This window comes from Leishmania braziliensis, chromosome 28 (assembly GCF_000002845.2).
Source record: "Leishmania braziliensis MHOM/BR/75/M2904 complete genome, chromosome 28".
Taxonomy (NCBI): Eukaryota; Euglenozoa; class Kinetoplastea; order Trypanosomatida; family Trypanosomatidae; genus Leishmania; species Leishmania braziliensis.
The window spans coordinates 1,085,045-1,104,120 of NC_009320.2; the positions used below are offsets into that span (position 1 = coordinate 1,085,045).

Sequence of the window (19,076 nt, forward strand, 5' to 3'; positions counted from 1 at the left end):
ACGCGCGCCTATTGCCCCTCGGTACTTTCGGACGCAACCGGGGCTGCTGTTAGTGCGTCCTCCAGCTCTCGTACTCGCCTTTCCAGCTGCGCGACACTGCGACCCGTGGCGCGCATTGGAATTTCGTGGCCCACCACATGACTTTCCAGCTGACGGAGCACTGAAGCCTCCGCGTGGCTGGCAGCAAAGCTCGCAGGAGGGCTTGCCGGATGATGATTAGGTGGCGTCGGCATCGCCTTTGCTTTGGTTGGAGGACTGGTAGCAGTCGCGATGCGGGCAGTAGCGGGGTCGCTGAGGAAGAGCCCACGAAACAGGGGGGTGGGGGGTGAATGCGGCTGGCATGTTTGCCTGTTAGGCCGCTGTCACCCGCGCTTCTAAGCTCTCGAGCTGCGCTGCATTCTGCTGCTGCAACGCGGCGAGTTGGTCGTGGAATAGAACCTCTTTTTTTTTTGGGGGGGGGGCAGTGCCATCGCGAAGACGGCGCATGGCTGCGTCGCAGCGAGTAAGCTGCTCTTCAGCACGGGTGCGATTCCCTCTCTCCGCCTCCAGTGCCTCGGAATCGGTGATGGCATGGCCAACACAGCGGCGCTGCGAAGGTTCCTGATGACGGAAGAGCAAAGCACCATGCGGCAGACAGTCGCCAGTGCCTTCTAAGTCTCCGCGCTCGTATTGTCCAAGGGCAAGGTGCAGGCTCTCCATCTTCGTTTCCAGGCACGCGCACTGCTGCTCCAGTCTTTCCAAGCGCTCATTCGCATCGTCACCGGAAGTGGCGTCGGCGTCAGAAGCTGTGGGAAGCCCATCATCACATCCGACTGCTGGGGTCGTCGTAGCAGTGATATCTCCCGTGGCGCGATGCCGACCCACTGCGGCGGAACTCGGCTCCGCCTGGACAAGGAGTTGCTGAGGGCGTTGTTGTTCACTCCGCGCGCCCTCAGCTGATTGCTGAGCTCCTCGTTCTCCGCCAGTACTACCTCGTACTTGGCCTCTAGCATGTGCAGCGGCGACGCAGCTGTCTTCACTGCGCCCCTCAAGACTTCACGCTCGCCTGCTCGGGGCGTGTGGTGTGACTTGTGGTGTTGCCTCCGGGTGCTGATCTTACCGCCGGCTCTACTAGCTTCGTTAGCTGCTTTTAGGCCTGGGTGCAGACAAGCGTTGGTACTGCCGAGGGGAGGGTGAATGGGTTCTCTCTCTCTCTCGCTTCAAGCGTGGTGAGGGACGCAGACCATTACCACCTGAAGTGAACAACGACCTGCCTGAAACAAAGCGAGGCCGATGAGAGAAAGATAGTGGAGGGTTAAGGTGTGGAGTGGTATACGGACGAGTAGGACACCGCGAGGAGGGGCAGCAGGTCGTTTCCGCATCGGAGTGAGGACTGTTGTGGACGGCGTAGGCGGAGAGGAAACGGCAGTGCTGCACTTCCCTCCACTCGCGTCGAGCACGCAGTGCTCCCCCTGGCCCTTACACAGCTGCGCACAACACGCATCCTCGTGCACTGTACAAACTTCCGTAGTAGCGGAGGAGTGTGTGACTCAAGGTTGACGCTGTACGTCTTCCTCTCACCCGCCCTGAACCACTCTCCACTGCCCCTCCCCCCCTCACTATACTGGTTGGCATGCGTCCCACCTCATGGGCCACTGTGTCGGCTATCCACGCTTGTCTTGTAGTCACCAAGGGACCGAAGACACGCTGACAGAGTCGCATACGCCTCGCACGGCGATTCTCCGCCCTCCCCTCTGTCACACATCGTCCTCGATCCGCTCAGTAGCGCCTGTGCGCCTCATACTTCGTGAAGTAGCTCGTAAACCTCTGCCGCTTCATCGCCCGCTTGAGCGTCTCCTCGGTCTCCTCGCCTTCCCGCGCAGGGTCGTCGAGGTTGGCGGGTTTCTCAGGGTCGAGCCCTTTGGCCAGCACGTGCTTCACAAACAAGTGCTGAATGATGCCGGATAGGTTGTTTACAAAGAAGCGAGCGCCGCGGGTACCGCAGGAGGCAATGCCGAAGCAGCCGAGGTCGTGCTCGCAGCTGTAGCAGAAGGATGCTGCGGAGGGGAGGGCATCAGTGCCGTACAGGACTGACTTGGTCAGCTGCAGCTGGTCTTTGGCTGGCACGTACAAGACCCCAAAGTCATAGTAGGGCCGCCTGCCAGCGTTGGTCGGCTTGCCGAGCAGCTCACGGGCATCCATGATGGTGTCGAGCGAGAGCAGCAGAAGCTTACCGTAGTCCTCGACGGGGGCGTAGAGGTTCAGTGAGCCATTCCAAACCGCAGGGCCGCAGTTGCGGGGGTCGCCAACGGTAACCGGTCGCTTAAAGCTCTCATGTTGCAGAGCCTGACCTGTGGGTTGGTAGAAAAGCTCGTTCGGGTCCTTCCACAACGTTGGTGCGCCGTAGCCGGTGCCGTGACTCTGTGCGGGCTCGAAGAAGACAGTGCGAATGTCGCTCTCGAAGCTGCGACCCTTCAGCTGAGTCTCCACTGCAGCCAGCAGCAGGGCCACGGAGGTGTGGCTGATGTGGGTCCGGTGAAGCGATCGCGTAAAGTTGCGAGTTATGCGTGGCGAGGTACGGACGTACTGGACGAGGTTTGCTCGCTGCTGCTGCCCTGTCAGCGGCGTCGCTGGCACTGTGCCACCGGCAAGAAAGCGATTCACTGGCTCGTACACGCGAGCACGAGTCGCAGCGCAAAGCGACGGAGAGAAATACGACCGACGCCATTGCGCTCCTGCATCCTGGAGCAGCTGTGCGTCGTCGATACCATGAGTGAAGGAGAGTACGCTTCGGGCGGTGACGTCCTCGCTAAGCTTGTCCTGGAGCTCTGGCAGGTACTGAATCAGAGGCTTCTCCAGGTTGAAGATGCCCTTGCCGTGCAGCTCGCATATGTAGGCAGCCGTCACAGGCAGTGACAGGGTGCCGTACACCAGCGGGTCTTTGAGCTTCATGTGGTTACCCTTGTCCTCGACATCGAGTGGACGGTTAGTGTCTCGGTACCCACTGGCAAAGCAGAAGGGCTTGCCCTTGTGGAAGAGACCGCCTTGGTATCCCGGTGCAGCACGCAGCCACTGGCTGTGACCGCTCATGGTCAGGTGCGATAGCTCCAGCACACTACGAATCACTGGCGGGATGTCGTTCTCCATATCGTCACGAATTTCGCCCTGGTCTACGGCGGCGCGCTGCTTCTTGGCGAAGTCCTCCTTGTCTTTGACAGGAGGGAACTCGATGCGCAGCCGCGGCTTGGCGGCTGCAGCGTCTGGCGCGTCGGACATCTTCGACGCCGACGAGGAGGATGCGGGTGTGGTGGCAGTAGATGGTGGCATCACGATGCGAAACCTCCCGCGGGGCCACGCACATCTATACACATCCACACACAAGGCGGCTGGTGTACACGTGGACCTCCAAACACACCCAAGTTGCCCAAACTGCAATGGCAAAGTGACTCCGCAGAGACTCGAGACGATCAACCAAGTCGCACACGCTCCTTTGCAGGTCTTCGCTACGTGAGTTGGCGTGTGCGCGTGTGCTTTGGTATCGCACGAGAGTAGAGGTCAGGAAAAGGGAGGAACACGGACGGATAGAGAGAGAGAGCGAGGGGGGGGGGTAGAGGGAGAATGAGGTGAAAGAGGTGCCTTGCAGAGACCCTCTCTTCATCTCCCCCTGGCGTCACACACCGAGAGAGAGAGCTTGAGGGAGGCCAAGGCCGCCGCTCAGCTTGCCAGCACCGTTGGTAACATGTCACTATGATGGGTGCACGTTTGTGTCTGGGAGCGACAGAGGAGGACATGGAGGGAGGAAGAGCGAGGCTGCTGGAGGAGCTGTGTCTCGGTAGCTGCAGTTCTGTGCCACCGCTGCTTCGTGTAGATACGTTACGCGATCGTTAGAGATACGACAAGGGGAGAGCAAGAGCACTCGCAAAGAGGCGAGTGTGAGGGATAAGGGAGGGGGAACTGCGCCATGTTGCACAACACTGTGCAGCCATGACTCCCTTGCCGTCTGTCTCGTCCTCCCACCAAGAAAGCCCCACACGCGCAAAGATGTGTCTTCACATGCGGCACCGTTTCATTCTTATTATTTCGCCATATCTGTGCGCAGGCAAGCAAGGGCGGGGGTGGGGCATGCATGCGTGTGGGCGCGCGCACCAACACCATCACGGCTACGCTTCGTCCTCGTTGTCACCGATGCGCTGCTTCGAGGCCAACATGTCGATGAGCTTGTCGAGGTCCTCCGCCTTCATCTTTCTACCGGCGCCGTCTCGTGCGTCGTCCTGAAAGGCATTGAGTTGCTTCCAGTGACTCTGCAGCTTCAGAATCGAGGTGATGGGCTCGCAGTTAGTGGCGTCGAGCTTCTGCCTCTTCACAAACACGACACGGCCGTTGCGCTTGCGGGCGGCCACCCACGCCTCCTTCGCAAAGCGCGCGTGAAAGGCGACGGCCTCTGCGGCGATGGAGGGGCTGTAGCCAAATTGGAGGCGGTCCGTCGGGGAGCCGTTCCCGTACGTGTCCACACTCTTTTCGGGGGCCGATGCGGCACCGCCCTCGACACCACCGTGGCTGAGGGCTTTGGCGAGGGCCTCGCGCAGCGCCTCTTCACGTGCAGTGGACGCGACAGTGGAGGACAGACTTGCTGTGGCGCTCCTCTTCTTGCCGGCATGCCGTGGTTCTTCTTTCTTCGCATACCGCTGCTCCTGGCGTTGCCCTGGACGACTTGGCAGACCACGGACTGAGTGGTAGCGGTGTCGTGGTGTTGGCGGCATTGTCGTCGCTTTGGCCAGGGTGCGCTCAGCCACCAAGCAAGAAGGGTGTGTGGGTAGAGACACTCGCACACTCAGAGAGTACTCAGTGAAGCAGATAAACTTACAAGACACTGTAGCACACACACACACACGCGCACACGAAAGCACCAGCAGAGGGGAGGGAGGCGGGCGAGTTCGGAATAAGGGTGAGACTAGCTGGAAAAAAGGGACGAAGAGACAATGCGGATGGAGACGCAGGGAGTCGCAGCGAACGCGCATGCGTGCGTGTTTGGGTGAGTGAGCGACAAGAAGGTGTTGTGCGTGCTCACATAAACAAGCGCCTCCACAAGGCTTGTGCGGAGGGAGGCGTAAGGCAATGGAAGACCGGTGAGGGGGTACTGCAAGGATGCTGCTGTGGCGAGAGAGGGCGTGATAGAGAGAGGGCCGCCAAGGAGCTGAAGTTGATACAACATTCTTTCCTCGACGGCGGTGGTTCAAGACGTAGATATGCAGACGTGCATGCAGGCCAACCCAGCCACAAGGCCGAATGAAATCGTTAGACCACTCCGTGTGGTTGTGGTGATGGAAACGCGGTAGTACGGTGAATGGGGGACGGGGAGGAGCTACTCGCTCCTCTCTACTAGCCACACCCACCCACCTACACACACACACACAACACACAACACACGAAGCCACCGGCTCGCGTTCTCGAGCAGCGAGAGATGACCATGATCCTAATACCAGAACGGGCGAACAACAAGTGGGGAGGGGGGTGCGGAAGAAGGCACGAAGTGCTGGCCACTGCTACGGTGCCTTTTACTTCCTCACTTGCCCGCTTCGTTCTCCGCGTCGCTGTCGCTGAAGGACTCGTCGTCACCTCCCTCGTCGCGATGGCGCTTCGAGACTGGTTCATCACTGCGCGCCATCTTCTCCACTTTCTTTATCGCCTTCTTGGCGAGTTTAGAGATCTTATTGGCCTTTTCCTCCACCTCAGCTGCGGTTGAGTAGGAGGGTAGCAGCCGCGCCATCCAGTCACGTGCGTGTGAAGTAAAGGCATCAAGGCGCTTCTGCAGATGGGACGACGGCGGCTGCGGCATCGCGGCGATGACAGTGGAAAGAGTCTCCAGTGCGCCCTTCACCTTCCGTCGTGCTGCTTCTCTGGCATCGTCCACAGCATCCTCCTTGGACAACTTCTTCGACATGTCGATCATTTCTTTGACCTGCGCCTCGGAGAGGCGATCAACGTTCTGCACAACGAGCGTTTGTCTCTTGTTGGCCAGTTCCTCCGTGCCGGTGATGGTAAGGAGGCCGTCCGCGTCGATGGAGAAGGTGACTGTGATGGTGGGCTTGCCCTTCTTGGCACGGGTGATGCCCTCGAGTGTGAACTCGCCCAGCTTGTGGTTGTGCTTTGTCAACGGCCTTTCGCCTTCGTACACGCACACGTCGACGTCTTGCTGGTAGTCTTCGACTGTGCTGTACTCCTTCGTCGCCTTGTATGGGATAGTCGTATTGCGAGGGACGACGATGTCAAACTTGCCATCGTCGACCTCTACGCCGATGCTCAGCGGCACCACGTCCATGAGCACCACACTGGCCGTCTTCTCCGACTGCTGCTCAAGCGAGTTGCTAAGGATGCTAGCCTGCACTGCGGCACCGATGGCCACCGCCTCATCCGGGTGCACTGAGTTGCACAGTCGTTCCTTCTTGAAAAAGGTGCGGAGCATGTCGTTCAGCTTCGGGATGCGCGAGCTGCCGCCGACGAGCACAACCTCATCGATGTCCTCCACCTTCATGGATGCATCCTTCAGCGCACGCTTCACCACCGCCATGCACTGCTGAAACACAGACGCGTTCAGCTCCTCTAGCTTCGCACGCGAGACCGGCAGCGTATACTCCTCGCCGCTTGGCAACACACCATCCAGAGCCAGTTCCTCAGTTGTTGACTGTGATAGAACCCGCTTCACCCGCTCGCACGCTGTGCGAGCCTTCGCCAGCAGACGCGGCTGCTCAGCAATACTGATGTTGTATCGCGACTGCACATCGTCCAGTACGTACTGGAGAAGGTTCGAGTCGATGTCCTGCCCGCCCAGGTGGGTGTCGCCAGCAGTCGCCTGAACTGCAAAGCTTCCGCTATCGATGACGATAATGGACACATCAAAGGTGCCACCGCCAAAGTCGAAGACGACGACGTTGTGAGGTCTGTCCTCACCTTGCTGCTGCTCTGTGCCGCTGCCAATGCCAAGGCCGTAGCACAGCGCCGCCGCTGTTGGCTCATTGATGATGCGCAACACCTCCAACCCAGCAATCGTCGCCGCCGCCTTGGTACGTTCGCGCTGCGCATCGTTGAAGTACGCCGGTACCGTGATGACCGCCTTCCTCACCTGCTTGCCCAAGTAGCGCTCTGCACACTCCTTCAAGTAGGCTAACACCTTGGCAGAGACTTGCTCCGGTGCGAGCTGCAGCGCTTCGCCCCTGTGAGTCACGTTGATCTGAATGCTACCCTTGTCACCCTCTGAGATGGAGAAGGGCCAGCGGGTGCGGTCCTCTTGAACACTCTTGTCACTGAAGTGGTGGCCAACCATGCGCTTCGCATCGAAGATGGCGCCAGAGACGCCGCGGCCGAGCAGCGCCTTAGCAGCGTCGCCGACGAGCACGTCGTCGTTGTGGAAGGCCACGCATGACGGTGTGGTGCGGTTGCCCATGTCGTTTGGAATCACCTCCACCTGCCCGCGCACGAAGACGGCGGCGCACGAGTACGTTGTGCCGAGATCAATGCCGATGGCACCGTCAAACATCTCTGTGAAGCCCATCAGTGCGTGTGCGTGTGAGCCAGAGCGAGAACGAGGCACAAACGTGAGTGGATGAGATCGATAACGAGACGAGCAGCTAAAGAGTAGACGAACAGGGGGAAGCCAAAGCGAACAAAGGCCAAGAGCAGAGAATTGCTGGAGTGCGCCCAGTGACGCCCTCAGATATGTGTGTGTGTGTGTGTGTGTCTATTTGTGGTGAAGGTTTGTATGCTCGTGTAGGAAAAGGCGTGCGAGAGAGAGAGAAAGAGAGAGACGAGGGATGAGGTGAGGGAGGGAGGGAGGGAGAGGCGGGCTTCCGAGTGCGTTGAAATCGCGTGTGTGCGTCTATCTCTGTGTGTGCGTGCACCGTGCCCAGATGACGGAGGTGAAGGAGTGAAAGGAAGCGGAGCACCGTTGACAGGAAGGATGGCCAGCGCGTATTGTGGCACACTGCCTTCGCGTATTTATGTGTACGTGTGCGGGGATGTGGAGGACTGCGTGCTTGGCTGTCTGCGGGGTGCTGAATGGACTTGACGGACAGTTGCGGCTGCGTGTGCACGCCCCGATGCTCCCCAGTTTAAAAATGAAGCGGCACCGGTAGGCACGGAGTGTGGCCGCAGTTCCGCGTGCGACTGTGCTGCAGTGGATAGGTCTGTGGTGCGGGGCTGAATACGAGCAGGAAGTTGCGGTACGTCTGTGGTGATGAGAACGTCTACGATGGACTCGAGAGGCACAGCAAAAGGCGTGATGAGAGAGAGAGAGAGGAATGCATTCATATACGATGAACGGAGCGAGGGGACGAGCACGGGCTACGATGGAGCGGCAGCTGTGACGCCCGCTGGTTTCTCTGGCTAGATCACGTTGACCTCCTTCCTTCCTACCTTTTCTATGACCTCTCTACTCTTCGTCCTTCCGCTCCCCCATCATTCAGCGCTTTGCTGCCGTGTTCCCCTCTTCTCCCTGTGCGAGACGTTGTGCTTGTTGGTCTGCCTTGTGGTGTGGTGAGATCCTTCGGATCCCATAAGTGTACATGTGCGGCACTCCCTTGTCCCACCCTCCTCCTCCTCCTCGCCTCAACGGACACGCACACACACACACACGCACACACACACACCGTTGAGCAGTGTTTCGTACGCGCGCGCCTCTCTCTCTGTCTGTGCGTGTGCGTGTGTGTGTCCGTTGATTAACAGACAGAGGGAAATAGTGCAGGAGCGAGAGGAGGGCCAGTGCGAGTATGCCCGAAAGCAAACGAGGAGACATACCGTCCAAAGTATTTCATGAAGACACATAAAAAGCCACGGCACAAGATAAAGGCGCATGGCGTGAGATGTAACGGCCGCAACACGGTTCACGAAGCGGACCAAACACCTCTGTGGCGCGTCCATGGACGTCGGCGCACAAGAGGGTGGCGCACGTGAGAAGGAAAATGTGGAGAAGGCTGAGAGCAGAATGGGGACACCGTATCACCACCGTGTGGATGTGCAGCCGTACGAGCACACATGCCCAAGGGAGCGGGGAGGCGCCAGCTATTCTAGCCGCAGACGGTGCCGGTGAAAGCGGAGGTCGCGTGTGATGGATTCGGCGTACTCTACTCGACCGCGCGCCATCGTCTCCATCTGGATGAGCTCGCCCACCTTCAGCCCCACGTTTGCGAGTCGCGTCAGCAGGCACCCGCGCAGCTGCGCATCCGTGTAAGACGCCTCGCTTGTCAGCTTCAGGTGCCCGAAGAGGTAGTCGGACCACACGGTACCGGAGCCATAGAGCGCGTGTCCGTCCACCAGCAGCGTCCTCGCGCCGACCTGCGCCTCACGCCAGATGGCCTGGCGGCCGTCCCACTCGTCAGCCTTCAACATGTACACCTGTGCCATGGGTGGATTCCACGGTGCGGCACTGTCGAGAGCGGCGGCATCTGTGCGACAGAGCACGGCCCAATCCTGATACCGCAGCTCATGGTAAGAGCGAGAGTACTGTATCAGCACGTCGGCCAACACAACAGCGCAGCTGCACACGAGATGAGTGCGGCGTACCGCCTCACGCGAGACAAGGCGGTCCGCTGGAGAGAGTGAAGGCAACGACAACGAGGGGTGTTGCCGTGCGCGTGCAGCGGCGCGACACGCCTCCTCATTCAGCTTTCGCGCCTCCACTGCCCATTGGGAGACACGAAGGTTGTCGGAGAGCGCCTCGTAAAGATCAGCTGCCACCTTCTCATGCGCACGCTCAAAGGCCGCTCGTCTGTGGGACTCGTTTCGTTCGAGTAGGAAGCGGCTCACGCGCTGGGCGCAAGTGACACCGTGGCGGATTTTCTCCAGCTCCTGCGCCTCCTCAGCGATGATGATCGCCCGTTCTCGCAGGCCCGCCTTGAACGACTCGCGCATCTGCTTCAGCGCCTCTGCGTTGCGCGCCACATAGCGCTCTCGCACAGCGGTGTATTGGTCGTGGTACACCGCGGCGGCTGCCTCGTCGAAAGCAGCGCGGTAGCGAGCCGCAGAATCCTCTGACAGGGCTGCTGGCATCTCTTTGTCTGCTGCTGCGCCGCTCCGCTCCGGGTGCCCCTGGGCGGACTGCTGCTGCGCCGATGCCAGTACTTCATGTGCGATCTGGACGCATCTCTGTACTTGTGCCCACGCATCGTGGTCTGTAGAGGGAGACGCGGCGGCAGAGCCGCCTGACCGGGTGGCTCCGTGACCCCCGAGTGGGCGCGCCGCTGCGGAGGTGAGTATTGCTGCTGTCGTCGCCGCTGCCTCACGTTTGATTTTCCCGTTGGTCACTTCTCGAAGCGGCAGAGGGGAAGCGGCCTGGGAAGGGGAGGGGAGCGCCGCCGCGACCGCCGCGTAGAGGACATTGTACTCATGAGCCTCTTGATGGGATGCACGTACTCGTGACGTGCGCTCCTCTTGTGCAAGCTTTATCTGCCACGCTTGCACCTCCAACACCGCCAGCGGGCCACGGGGTAGACTAGAGCTAGACCCAACAGCGTGATGACGGTGCTCCGCTTCCTCAGCCTTGATGCACTGCCAATTCGACATCTCTGAGCGTTCCACCGCTGCAACGGACAGTCGGTGCGCTTCAGAGTACGGTGTCCAGCGATGGTGACGCCAGCTGTCATAGGGAAGCGAATACCGGCTGTACGTGCACAGGGGCCACCTCGTCGCCTGCATCGCAGCTGCCACCGCCGTATCTTGGGCGGACCGACTTGCCAGCATCGCGCGGGCTTCCTGCACAACTGTGTAGGTGTAGATGTCCAGCTGTGTGCTGTACCGGCGAGAACTCGTGGCAGCGGCGACCAGCGCCACCAGCGCAGCACTGACATCATTGACAGTGCTCGTGCCCCCGTCCTTCTCATATGAAGCGGTGCGTCGTAAGCTGCGCAGAAGCCGCCTGTACCGCTCCGCGGAGTGGTGCCCAGGCAGCTTCCTGAGACTGTGTGCCAGGAAGGCTTGGCGGTGCCGGGACCACGGTGCGACACGCTGCATGCGCCACCACCGCTGCACTGTCAGAAGCGCCCGAATGCACACGGGTGAGCGTGCGTAGTAGCCCCAGAGCGCAAAGAGCTGCCCTACCTTGGGGGCCTCAACGTAGCGGAGCTGCGCCGCCCCCTGCCACCAGTCCAGCAGAAGGCGCTCTTTGGCCTCGTCGTACACGAGGGTCCGACGATCGTACATTTCGCGTATTTTGGCTTCGCACGGTGCCTCGTGACCAACAGCCAATGACAGCGACGGCAGAGCCGCTCGCGAAGGTGGTGCAGCCGTCAATACGTGAATCCCTTCAGCAATCTCGAAAAGGTCGTCTGCAGCAGGCTTGAAGGCAGACACAGCTCTGTATGAGCGCGCAACAAGCTTTAACTCCAGCGCACGCACGTGCCTGGCGGCGTGCTGCACCGCCTCGGCATCCCACTGCTGCCGCGCTAGCTGGCGCACAGACTTCCGTAGCTCCCAGGTATGCTGAGCGGCGTAGAGCATCTGGAGGTCATCCCGAGCTGCCGCCTCGACGGCGCCTCGGTCACTTGCCTCTTCGCGCGCCAAGAGATCTGCCCAACAGTGAGGCACGACATTCCATACTGATGTCGTTTGCCCCTTACGCAGCGCCTCCAGTCGGAGCACGTTGTTCTCCATGTGCTTCTGGCGCTCATGCTCCCTATGGTGCTGCCACCAAAGAGCGTCGCGCTCCTCAGCCTCGGTGCAGCGCGTCCTTGCTCGTGAACGAGCCTCGCTGTGGGCCATTGTCGTGAGTTTGTCAAGCCACAGAGCATGTTGGAGTTTCGCCTGAAATACAGCCACCGTCTTGTCGGGCGTACGCGTTGAAGGGGCCGACGGGGTGCACACGTGCACTGCCGAGGGAATTGAGCACGACGGGGAGGACATCGAGGATATCTCAGCTGGGCGATAACAACGTGCTGCGGTCGCCGCATCCATGCTACGGAGGCTGAGGCTGAAGCCGCGGCTACGGCGGTTGAAGCTGATATTTCCGCCTTGTGTCTAGTCGGCTGTCGCAGGTGGGGAAGGCGTGAAGCGCTCATAAATGCAGTACGAACGGATTACAGACAAGGCTGTGGAATGAGGGGAAGAGAGGAATCGCTGGAGTACATACGTCTGTGTCATGGGGGAGGGAGGAAGGGGTGGGGCAGGAAAGGCTGTGGTGGGTGGCAGAGAATAGGAAGAGGGATATCAACTATGGGCATCACAGGTGGACTCGGTGCGATGAGGGGCGGCGTCACCTCCCTGCGAGGCGATCAGAGAGGGGTGAAATACATGTGAGTACCCAACACACGAAGGGCGGTACTTGAGTGCCTAGTAGGAGGGTGGGGGTGATAGTGGGCTCAAAGGCTGAGTGAAGCACTTCCCCACGTGTTGTACAGCAGGCCTGAGGGAGAGTGAAGAGGAAGCCTACTTCACCCACACACAAACGCAATTATGGAAGACGGTATTTCCTGCGAGCCATGGTGGCGCCATCAAGGCGGTAGCTTGCGACTGAGAGGGGAGGGGGAGGCGGTGGTGGCTCTCTCAAAACTGCAAACTGGGCTGCCACAGTCGATCTTCGCGGCGAGGGAGGAGACGCAAATGATGCTGCGTGATGGCCGATGTTGGTACCTTTGGTCCTGCGGCAGAGCCCGCGGCCGACGACGACGTGTTGGTGGGGCGAACGTAGCACGGTATGAGGTAAGGTGCCTCGTACGCACTCTCATCAACGTAGGCGCCGTCGTCGCTCATTGGCACCAAGTTCACCTCAACCCCTCTGTCCCCATCATCGGCGTCAGATCCAGTGTCCTCATCTACGTTGAGCACCGTCACACCCACAGGAGAGCCGCTGTCTTCCGCATCGCTCTCTTCACCAGAGAGCACCTCCACCACATCCGGTGAGACTTCACCATCCACGTCAATCGCAGCGTCACCGCGGTGGCGCTTTCGGCTTGGAGCGGAACCAATTTCAGTGCCTCTGGGGGCGCCGCTGCTACTAGACGCTTCTGGTTCCCGACTGCACGGTGCCCCTTCGCTAAGGTGCAAGGGGGCTCTCCGCCGTGTTACCAACCCGACGGACGTGAGGTGTCGCGCTGCGTCGGCGGTGTTACGGTACGCGTGGACCCTTCGCTGCGCAATGGCTCCGTCAAGAGCGTACAGCTCCTTCGTGGCGTAGTAGTGCGTGCGCAGGGCGTTCAGCTTCTTTGTGCGCCGCTCGATCAGATGCCGCTCCTTGCGTAGTTCAGCCTGCGTGCGCAGCAGCTGAGGTGTGACCTGTGCCATGTACAGTTCGAGCTCCGTCACACCCATGTGCTCTATGGCAAGGGAAGCGGTAGTATTCGAGACCATTGCGCTCGACGATCCGAGGCGCGCCTCCGCGTTGGCGAGGCCGCTGCTCTGCAGTAAACCAGGAAAGCAGCGCTCCTCCCTCTCCACCTCCGCGAGACACCTTGCGCGCTGCTCGTGCAGGCTCGCGCACGCCCGTGTTAGCTCCGTCACACGTCGCCTCTGATCGCAGAGGCTGCGAAGGCGGTGCAACACGTGCTTCTGGGCCGTGTGCACGCGTCTGTACTCCGCCTCGGTAGTTGCTGGGGCTCCCGCGGTGGCATGGGACGGTGCCCGTGCCTTAGTCGTCGTGTCGGCCCCAACATCGTCGTTCGTCCCGCGCAGGTATAGCGGAATAATGCGTGTGATCGGCGTAAAGCACGCTGGGCAGACGCAGGAGCCATTGGTGCAACGTGCCCAGCCATTGCTGCTGAGCGCCAAGCTCGCCCTGTTCGCGCCGTCTCCATTCCCATTGCTGCTTTCCTCTTCGTTATGAGGAAGGTCGGTGCTATCCATGCCCATCAAGGCCTTGCCCCGCCGCCAAATGAATTCGACGCAGCCCATGTGTAGGACGTGCTGACACGGCAGCAGGAGACTTCCACGCTGGGAGCTTTCTGTGCCCACCACTAAACCACACTCGCAGCAGCCACACATGCTACTACAAGGGGTGAAAGAGGAGACGGCAGAGGCCATCGTGATAAGAGCAACAACGCACACTCACTCGAATAGCTCTACTGAGAGGCAGAGGGCACAACAAAACACGCATAGGTGAAGGATGACTCTCGTGTGTGCTCGTGAGTATGGGTGCTTTTCCTCTACACACAAGCGCGTGGGGGGGGGGGCGGGGGCGGGGGAGAGGAGGAGACAGCAAGCCGCCTGACACACACACGCACACACGGTTGGGCCGTGCAATGCGCGAGGAAGGGAAAGGGGATGGTGCAGAATGACGTAGGGAGAGAAACACTTGGAGGGAGAGAGAGAGGCCATGTAGCGAGCCAGCAACACATGCACGCTACCGACCTCCCCCACCCTACTCGCAGGTGAGCGGGCGAGAGTGCAAAAAATCATCGAGCAGGCCGCAGGTACTCACTCTGAGGAGGACACACAATACGCTGCACTCGTCATTGTGTGGGTGGAACCGGAGAGGGTAGTGGGGGCAAGCACATATGAACGGGTGTGCCAGAGGGCACGCCAACATGCGTGTGTGGCTGCCCATACGGACATGTCTGCCCACGCAGTGCCTACTGAACGCAGCCGTAAAAACTTTGGTACGGGGGACCACCAACGCCGATGTCCCCTCAACAAACAAAGAGAGGAAGAGAGAGGGAACCAGAGAGACGTTCCATCCGCGGTTTACATCAGTGATGCAGGTGAGAGGGAAAGGGGGGGATGCCTTCTTTCCTGGCACGCACACATGCAACCATCGAGAGAGGAATGCGTGCACAGCCCTCTTCTCCCCTTTCCCTAACTAACCCCTGCCGTGTCGCTTCTTTGGGGGCTCGCTCGCTGTGCCAGCCGACACTGAGTCGCATACGTTAAAGTGGACGAGTGCGGGGGCCATGGCCAGCAGTGCCTGGCACACATCAGCCGCCACCTCTGGCCTCTCTTGCACGTCCACTACAGTCATTGTTGTCAGCGCAGGGTAGACGAACGGTTCGCCCAACTCGGTGCCAGCCGCGGCAGCAGTGCCGGGCTTGCACAATGCAGCGCCGTTGCGAGTCTCCGAAGGCGGTTCCGAGGCCGCGCCCGAAGCAGCGGCAGCGGCAGACGACGGCAGTGGTGACGTGTCCGCAGCGGCAGCCTCAGCCCAATCACCTGTGCGTTCGTTGTGCCGCATGTTGACTAGAAGCTCCACCACACCTGCGAAGCTGGTGCCGCTGGCAGGCATGAGAATTTGTTTGAGAGAAGCCGCCTTTAGCGGGACCCACAGCTTTAGCTGCCAGTGTCGATCTTCCTCACCCATGAGGGCGAAATAGTCAGCCGGCAGCTCCAGCAAAGACGGAGAGATGGCGGTGGCGTCGGATGTGGGCTCAGGGGGACAGTAGCGGCTGCCCACAACCAGCGAGGAGAGGTTGATGAGGCGGCGCCACCACCCTGGCGCCCAGTAGCGCATGACCTCGGCATCCACCTTAAGCGTGCACAAGGTGCCGACAGCAGCCAGGTGCAGGTCGCTCAGCAGGTAGTGGAGCACCTGAGAGTGATGCGCTTCTGTGAGTTGCACGTGGCGCATATCAAGCTCGGTGAGGTAGGGCAGCTGTGAGATGAGCTGCAGCACCCACGGCGCCGGCAGGGTGAGACAGGCGGCTGAGGTTCCGCCGTTGCACTCCCGCTTCACGGCTTTGAGGCTGTCCTCCTGCAGCACCAACGTCCGCACTTGCGTGCTTCGTCCCGCAGCAAAGGTGATGAGAGCTCTGCGCACACTCTTACGCGAAAGGGCAGATGCGGCTACCATAGTCGGAGTCACCACGATGACTTCGAGGTTCATCACTTGGAGCAGCGCACGGCGCACCAAGCGGCACGTCTGGGCGAACGCTGCCGCATTCCGGCTAACGGGACCGAGGAACTGCAGCACGCGCTCGATCACTGCGTCTCCCACTGCTACCACGTCGTTGTGTGGAGAGGGTCGCGGTAACTTTGCTTCCAACTCCTTGCGCAGCAATGCGTGCGCGTCCGACTTCTGCTGAGTGTGACACAGCGCGTCGAAGGAGGCGAAGCGGGTGATGCAATCCTTGTGCGGCCTGGAGGCGCTGTGGGTGACAGTGACAAGAGGTGACGCAGACATCACAGGAGCGGTGGCCGACTGTACGGCAGCCACCGCTCGGCTCACACGCGACCTGTTAGTCCTTAACTCCATTGCTCACTTGTAGCTGTATAGCACGGAAGGTGTCAGCGGGCACCACTGCGCGGGCCAAGCTGAGCAAAAACCTCAATTGCGCGTGGTGCAGTGCAAACTAACTGTGGCTGTGTGCGTGTGTGGATGTAAAACATGCCGCGACACACAAGAAGCAACAAGGCACAACGAAAGGTTGTGAGTAAAACTGCCTTCAACGGCGAGACCTGCAGAGAGGAAGAGGGGTGGATGGGTGAATTTCAGCGAGGCGGACAGAGGGAGGAAGAGCACACTGCCGTGGTGTGGGCACACATGCACACGGTGTGCCCTGGGTCCGATGAACTGGCCTGGTACAGCAGTGGCGCCTCTTTTGCATGTCAGCCACCAAGTGTTGCCTCTGTTGCCCTGCGGCACGCCTCCCCCCCCCTGCCATCACACCCGCCCGTACGAAGAGCTCGCATTCATCATGGGCACGTAACAAGGCGCTCGCGGCTGCCACTTGTGTCTCTGTGCTTCCTCACGTTGACTTGGCTCTTTTTCGTTTGTGTGTTCGCTCAGGAGGCTTGCTGGAATATGATGGGCGAACGGATGCTGGGCAGTTATGAAGAAGAAAGAGAAGGTGAGAAAGACCAAACGGCGCCGCTGGCGCGAGCATTGGGGTACTTTTCTCTGCGGTGCACATTCTACAAGTGATGTATATCAAACAGAACCGCCTCACCACGAGCCTCTGCCCGCCCCCTCGCCTTCTCCCTTCTGTCCTGACCACCCCGTCTCCCTCTCACCTGGTCGAGGTGGAGATTGAGGAAGGGCCTTTTCAGCGAGTCCCTTCCCTGCCATACAACAAACGAGTCAGACTCCACTCGAATCGGTCTCTCAGAGGCCCACCGCGTGGTTCAAAGCAGTCGTAGACACGGACTGCAGCAATGCACCGGCTCCATCACCTGAGCAAGGCCCTGACCTCAAACTCTGCCCACCCACCCCTCCCGCCCCCGCAGGTCACACCACAGTCGCGCCCATCATGCCGGACACCGCGTGGTGCATCTCCCCTCGGGGTCGACCAGGCTCCCCCCGCACCAGTGGAAAGTGAGGGCCGGGTGCGACATGTTCGGGCCACACTGGCACTCTGCCGGTAATATGGGCGGACACAAACGTGCCTGCTGTCGCAGGCTGCTCCGACGCAACGCCATCCGGGACCTGACCGCCGACATCAAGCAGCGATACACCGCACAAACCTCCCCCTGTCGTAGGCGCCTGGCTCGGCCGCCCCCAGAAGTGGTTCGGCATTGGCAGGGATAGGAGGGTGGTGGGGCTGCTTGGGTTCCTTACAGAGTGGTCACCGCATCCTGATGCCACGCCGAGGGGCTCTCTGTCACCAGGGGAGCAAAGGCACTGGAGAACACGAATGAAAAAGAGGCGTAGAGCACAACGGAACGAAATACGATGGGATACAGAAAGACAGTCAAGCACACACACGCACACAGTCGAGTTAGCGTGCGTTGTTCTCTCTGCGAGCGAGTGCACCGTCACGATGCATCCGTGTGTAAAGATGGCAGATGCGGTGTGCTGAGGACATGCGCAGGTCTTTACTTGATGTCAGCCTTCACGCAATGTTATCCTCCTCCGTATTAGCTGGTGCGCCGTAAGAGGGGCGGGCTCCGAGAGCTACTGAAGCGCAAGAGGGCCGAGATAGGCCTTCTGGACGAGAGTGCAAACACTGCCTGCCTCACAATCCTATTTGTTTCTTCTCCTCCTCCAGCTCTGCGATTGTGGCGGCGAGGCGCTGCTGCGGAGGGTCCCCCTTGAGCTTGCCGGCCACAATAAACCACTCGCCGGCGCGGCACGTGCACGGAAAGGAGAAGATCAGGTCGTCTGGCACGTTATACGGGTTGCCATTCGAGTACACACCCATCGACACGTACACACCGTCTGGTGTGCCAAGCATCCAGTCATGCACGTGGTCCACGGCGGCCTTGGCGGCGGACATGGCTGAGGAAAGGCCACGCAAGTGGATGATTTCGGTGCCGCGCCCGCGCACCCCCTTCACGAAGTCATCGTCGAAAGAGGTGTCCCTGATCGCGTCGCGGGCCGGGGTGGTGCCAATCATAGCGCTGTCAACGTCGGGGACCTGGGTGGAGCTATGGTTACCCCAAATGATCACGTTGCGCACCTGTGACGCTGGCACACCGGCCTTGCGAGCCAGCATGGACAAGGCACGGTTGTGGTCAAGGCGAGTCATGGCGGTCACATGACGGGGATTCAACTTCCCCTGAGCTGACTTGAGTAGAATAAGAGCGTTCGTATTAGCCGGATTGCCGACGACTACCACGCGGCAGTCTGACGCCGCCACGGCAGCGATGGCCTCGCCATGCTCCTTGAATATGCGGGCGTTTATCTCGAGGAGGTCCTTGCGCTCCATCCCTGCCTTGCGCGGGAGGGCGCCACACATGATGGCAATGGTGACCTCGTAGAAAGCAACGCGTGGGTCTGCCGTAACAATGACCTTGTCAAGGAGGGGAAAAGCGCAGTCGTCGAGCTCTGCCTCGACTCCGGCAAGTGCCTGGAGAGCGGGCTCAATATCCAGGAGGCGAAGCTCCACATGGGTGCTGGGGCCGAGGAGGATACCACGTGCAATCAGCGGTACCAAGGCGTAGCCAATCTGGCCTGCTGCACCTGTCACGGCCACTTTCACAGCAGCCATTTCGTGGCGTGATAGGCGGGAAGGAAGGGATGAAAGAGGTGTTGCGGAGGACGGCGTGTGCAGAGAAAAGCTGGGGTGCTGCTGCTGCTTTGACTCGTCCTCTATCTCTGTGGTCCTCTGTCGAGCGGAGGGCTCCTGGGAGGGGGGGGAGGGGTATTGAAAGGGTCGATGGAGAAGTCACTTGGAGAGGCTGGCGAGGGGGAGGCGAGCGGGGATCTCTGTTGTATTGATTGTGGCTGCACGACAGCAGCGGCGAACCTT

General features: G+C 60.2%; 8 protein-coding genes across 8 annotated transcripts; all 8 read right to left on the minus strand.

Moving 5' to 3' along the window:
- Positions 1–351: 351 nt before the first annotated feature.
- LBRM_28_3000 (hypothetical protein, unknown function) lies at positions 352–699 on the minus strand (the record flags this gene model as incomplete). The annotated part of the gene is made up of 1 exon (XM_001566276.1): positions 352–699. The coding sequence occupies one exon, from the start codon at positions 697–699 to the stop codon at positions 352–354; it is 348 nt and encodes a 115-aa protein (XP_001566326.1).
- A 1,059-nt stretch (positions 700–1,758) lies between these two features.
- On the minus strand, positions 1,759–3,255 carry LBRM_28_3010 (conserved hypothetical protein; the record flags this gene model as incomplete). The annotated part of the gene is made up of 1 exon (XM_001566277.2): positions 1,759–3,255. The coding sequence occupies one exon, from the start codon at positions 3,253–3,255 to the stop codon at positions 1,759–1,761; it is 1,497 nt and encodes a 498-aa protein (XP_001566327.2).
- An 884-nt stretch (positions 3,256–4,139) lies between these two features.
- On the minus strand, positions 4,140–4,739 carry LBRM_28_3020 (conserved hypothetical protein; the record flags this gene model as incomplete). The annotated part of the gene is made up of 1 exon (XM_001566278.1): positions 4,140–4,739. One exon carries the CDS (start codon positions 4,737–4,739, stop codon positions 4,140–4,142), a length of 600 nt encoding a protein of 199 aa, XP_001566328.1.
- Positions 4,740–5,542: 803 nt separating this feature from the next.
- Positions 5,543–7,528, minus strand: LBRM_28_3030 (putative heat shock protein 70; the record flags this gene model as incomplete). Its single annotated transcript, XM_001566279.2, has 1 exon — positions 5,543–7,528. The coding sequence occupies one exon, from the start codon at positions 7,526–7,528 to the stop codon at positions 5,543–5,545; it is 1,986 nt and encodes a 661-aa protein (XP_001566329.1).
- Positions 7,529–9,033: 1,505 nt separating this feature from the next.
- On the minus strand, positions 9,034–11,868 carry LBRM_28_3040 (conserved hypothetical protein; the record flags this gene model as incomplete). Its single annotated transcript, XM_001566280.2, has 1 exon — positions 9,034–11,868. One exon carries the CDS (start codon positions 11,866–11,868, stop codon positions 9,034–9,036), a length of 2,835 nt encoding a protein of 944 aa, XP_001566330.2.
- A 639-nt stretch (positions 11,869–12,507) lies between these two features.
- On the minus strand, positions 12,508–13,980 carry LBRM_28_3050 (conserved hypothetical protein; the record flags this gene model as incomplete). Its single annotated transcript, XM_001566281.2, has 1 exon — positions 12,508–13,980. The coding sequence occupies one exon, from the start codon at positions 13,978–13,980 to the stop codon at positions 12,508–12,510; it is 1,473 nt and encodes a 490-aa protein (XP_001566331.2).
- A 775-nt stretch (positions 13,981–14,755) lies between these two features.
- Positions 14,756–16,069, minus strand: LBRM_28_3060 (conserved hypothetical protein; the record flags this gene model as incomplete). Its single annotated transcript, XM_001566282.2, has 1 exon — positions 14,756–16,069. The coding sequence occupies one exon, from the start codon at positions 16,067–16,069 to the stop codon at positions 14,756–14,758; it is 1,314 nt and encodes a 437-aa protein (XP_001566332.1).
- A 1,771-nt stretch (positions 16,070–17,840) lies between these two features.
- cMDH (cytosolic malate dehydrogenase) lies at positions 17,841–18,815 on the minus strand (the record flags this gene model as incomplete). Its single annotated transcript, XM_001566283.1, has 1 exon — positions 17,841–18,815. One exon carries the CDS (start codon positions 18,813–18,815, stop codon positions 17,841–17,843), a length of 975 nt encoding a protein of 324 aa, XP_001566333.1.
- Positions 18,816–19,076: the final 261 nt, after the last annotated feature.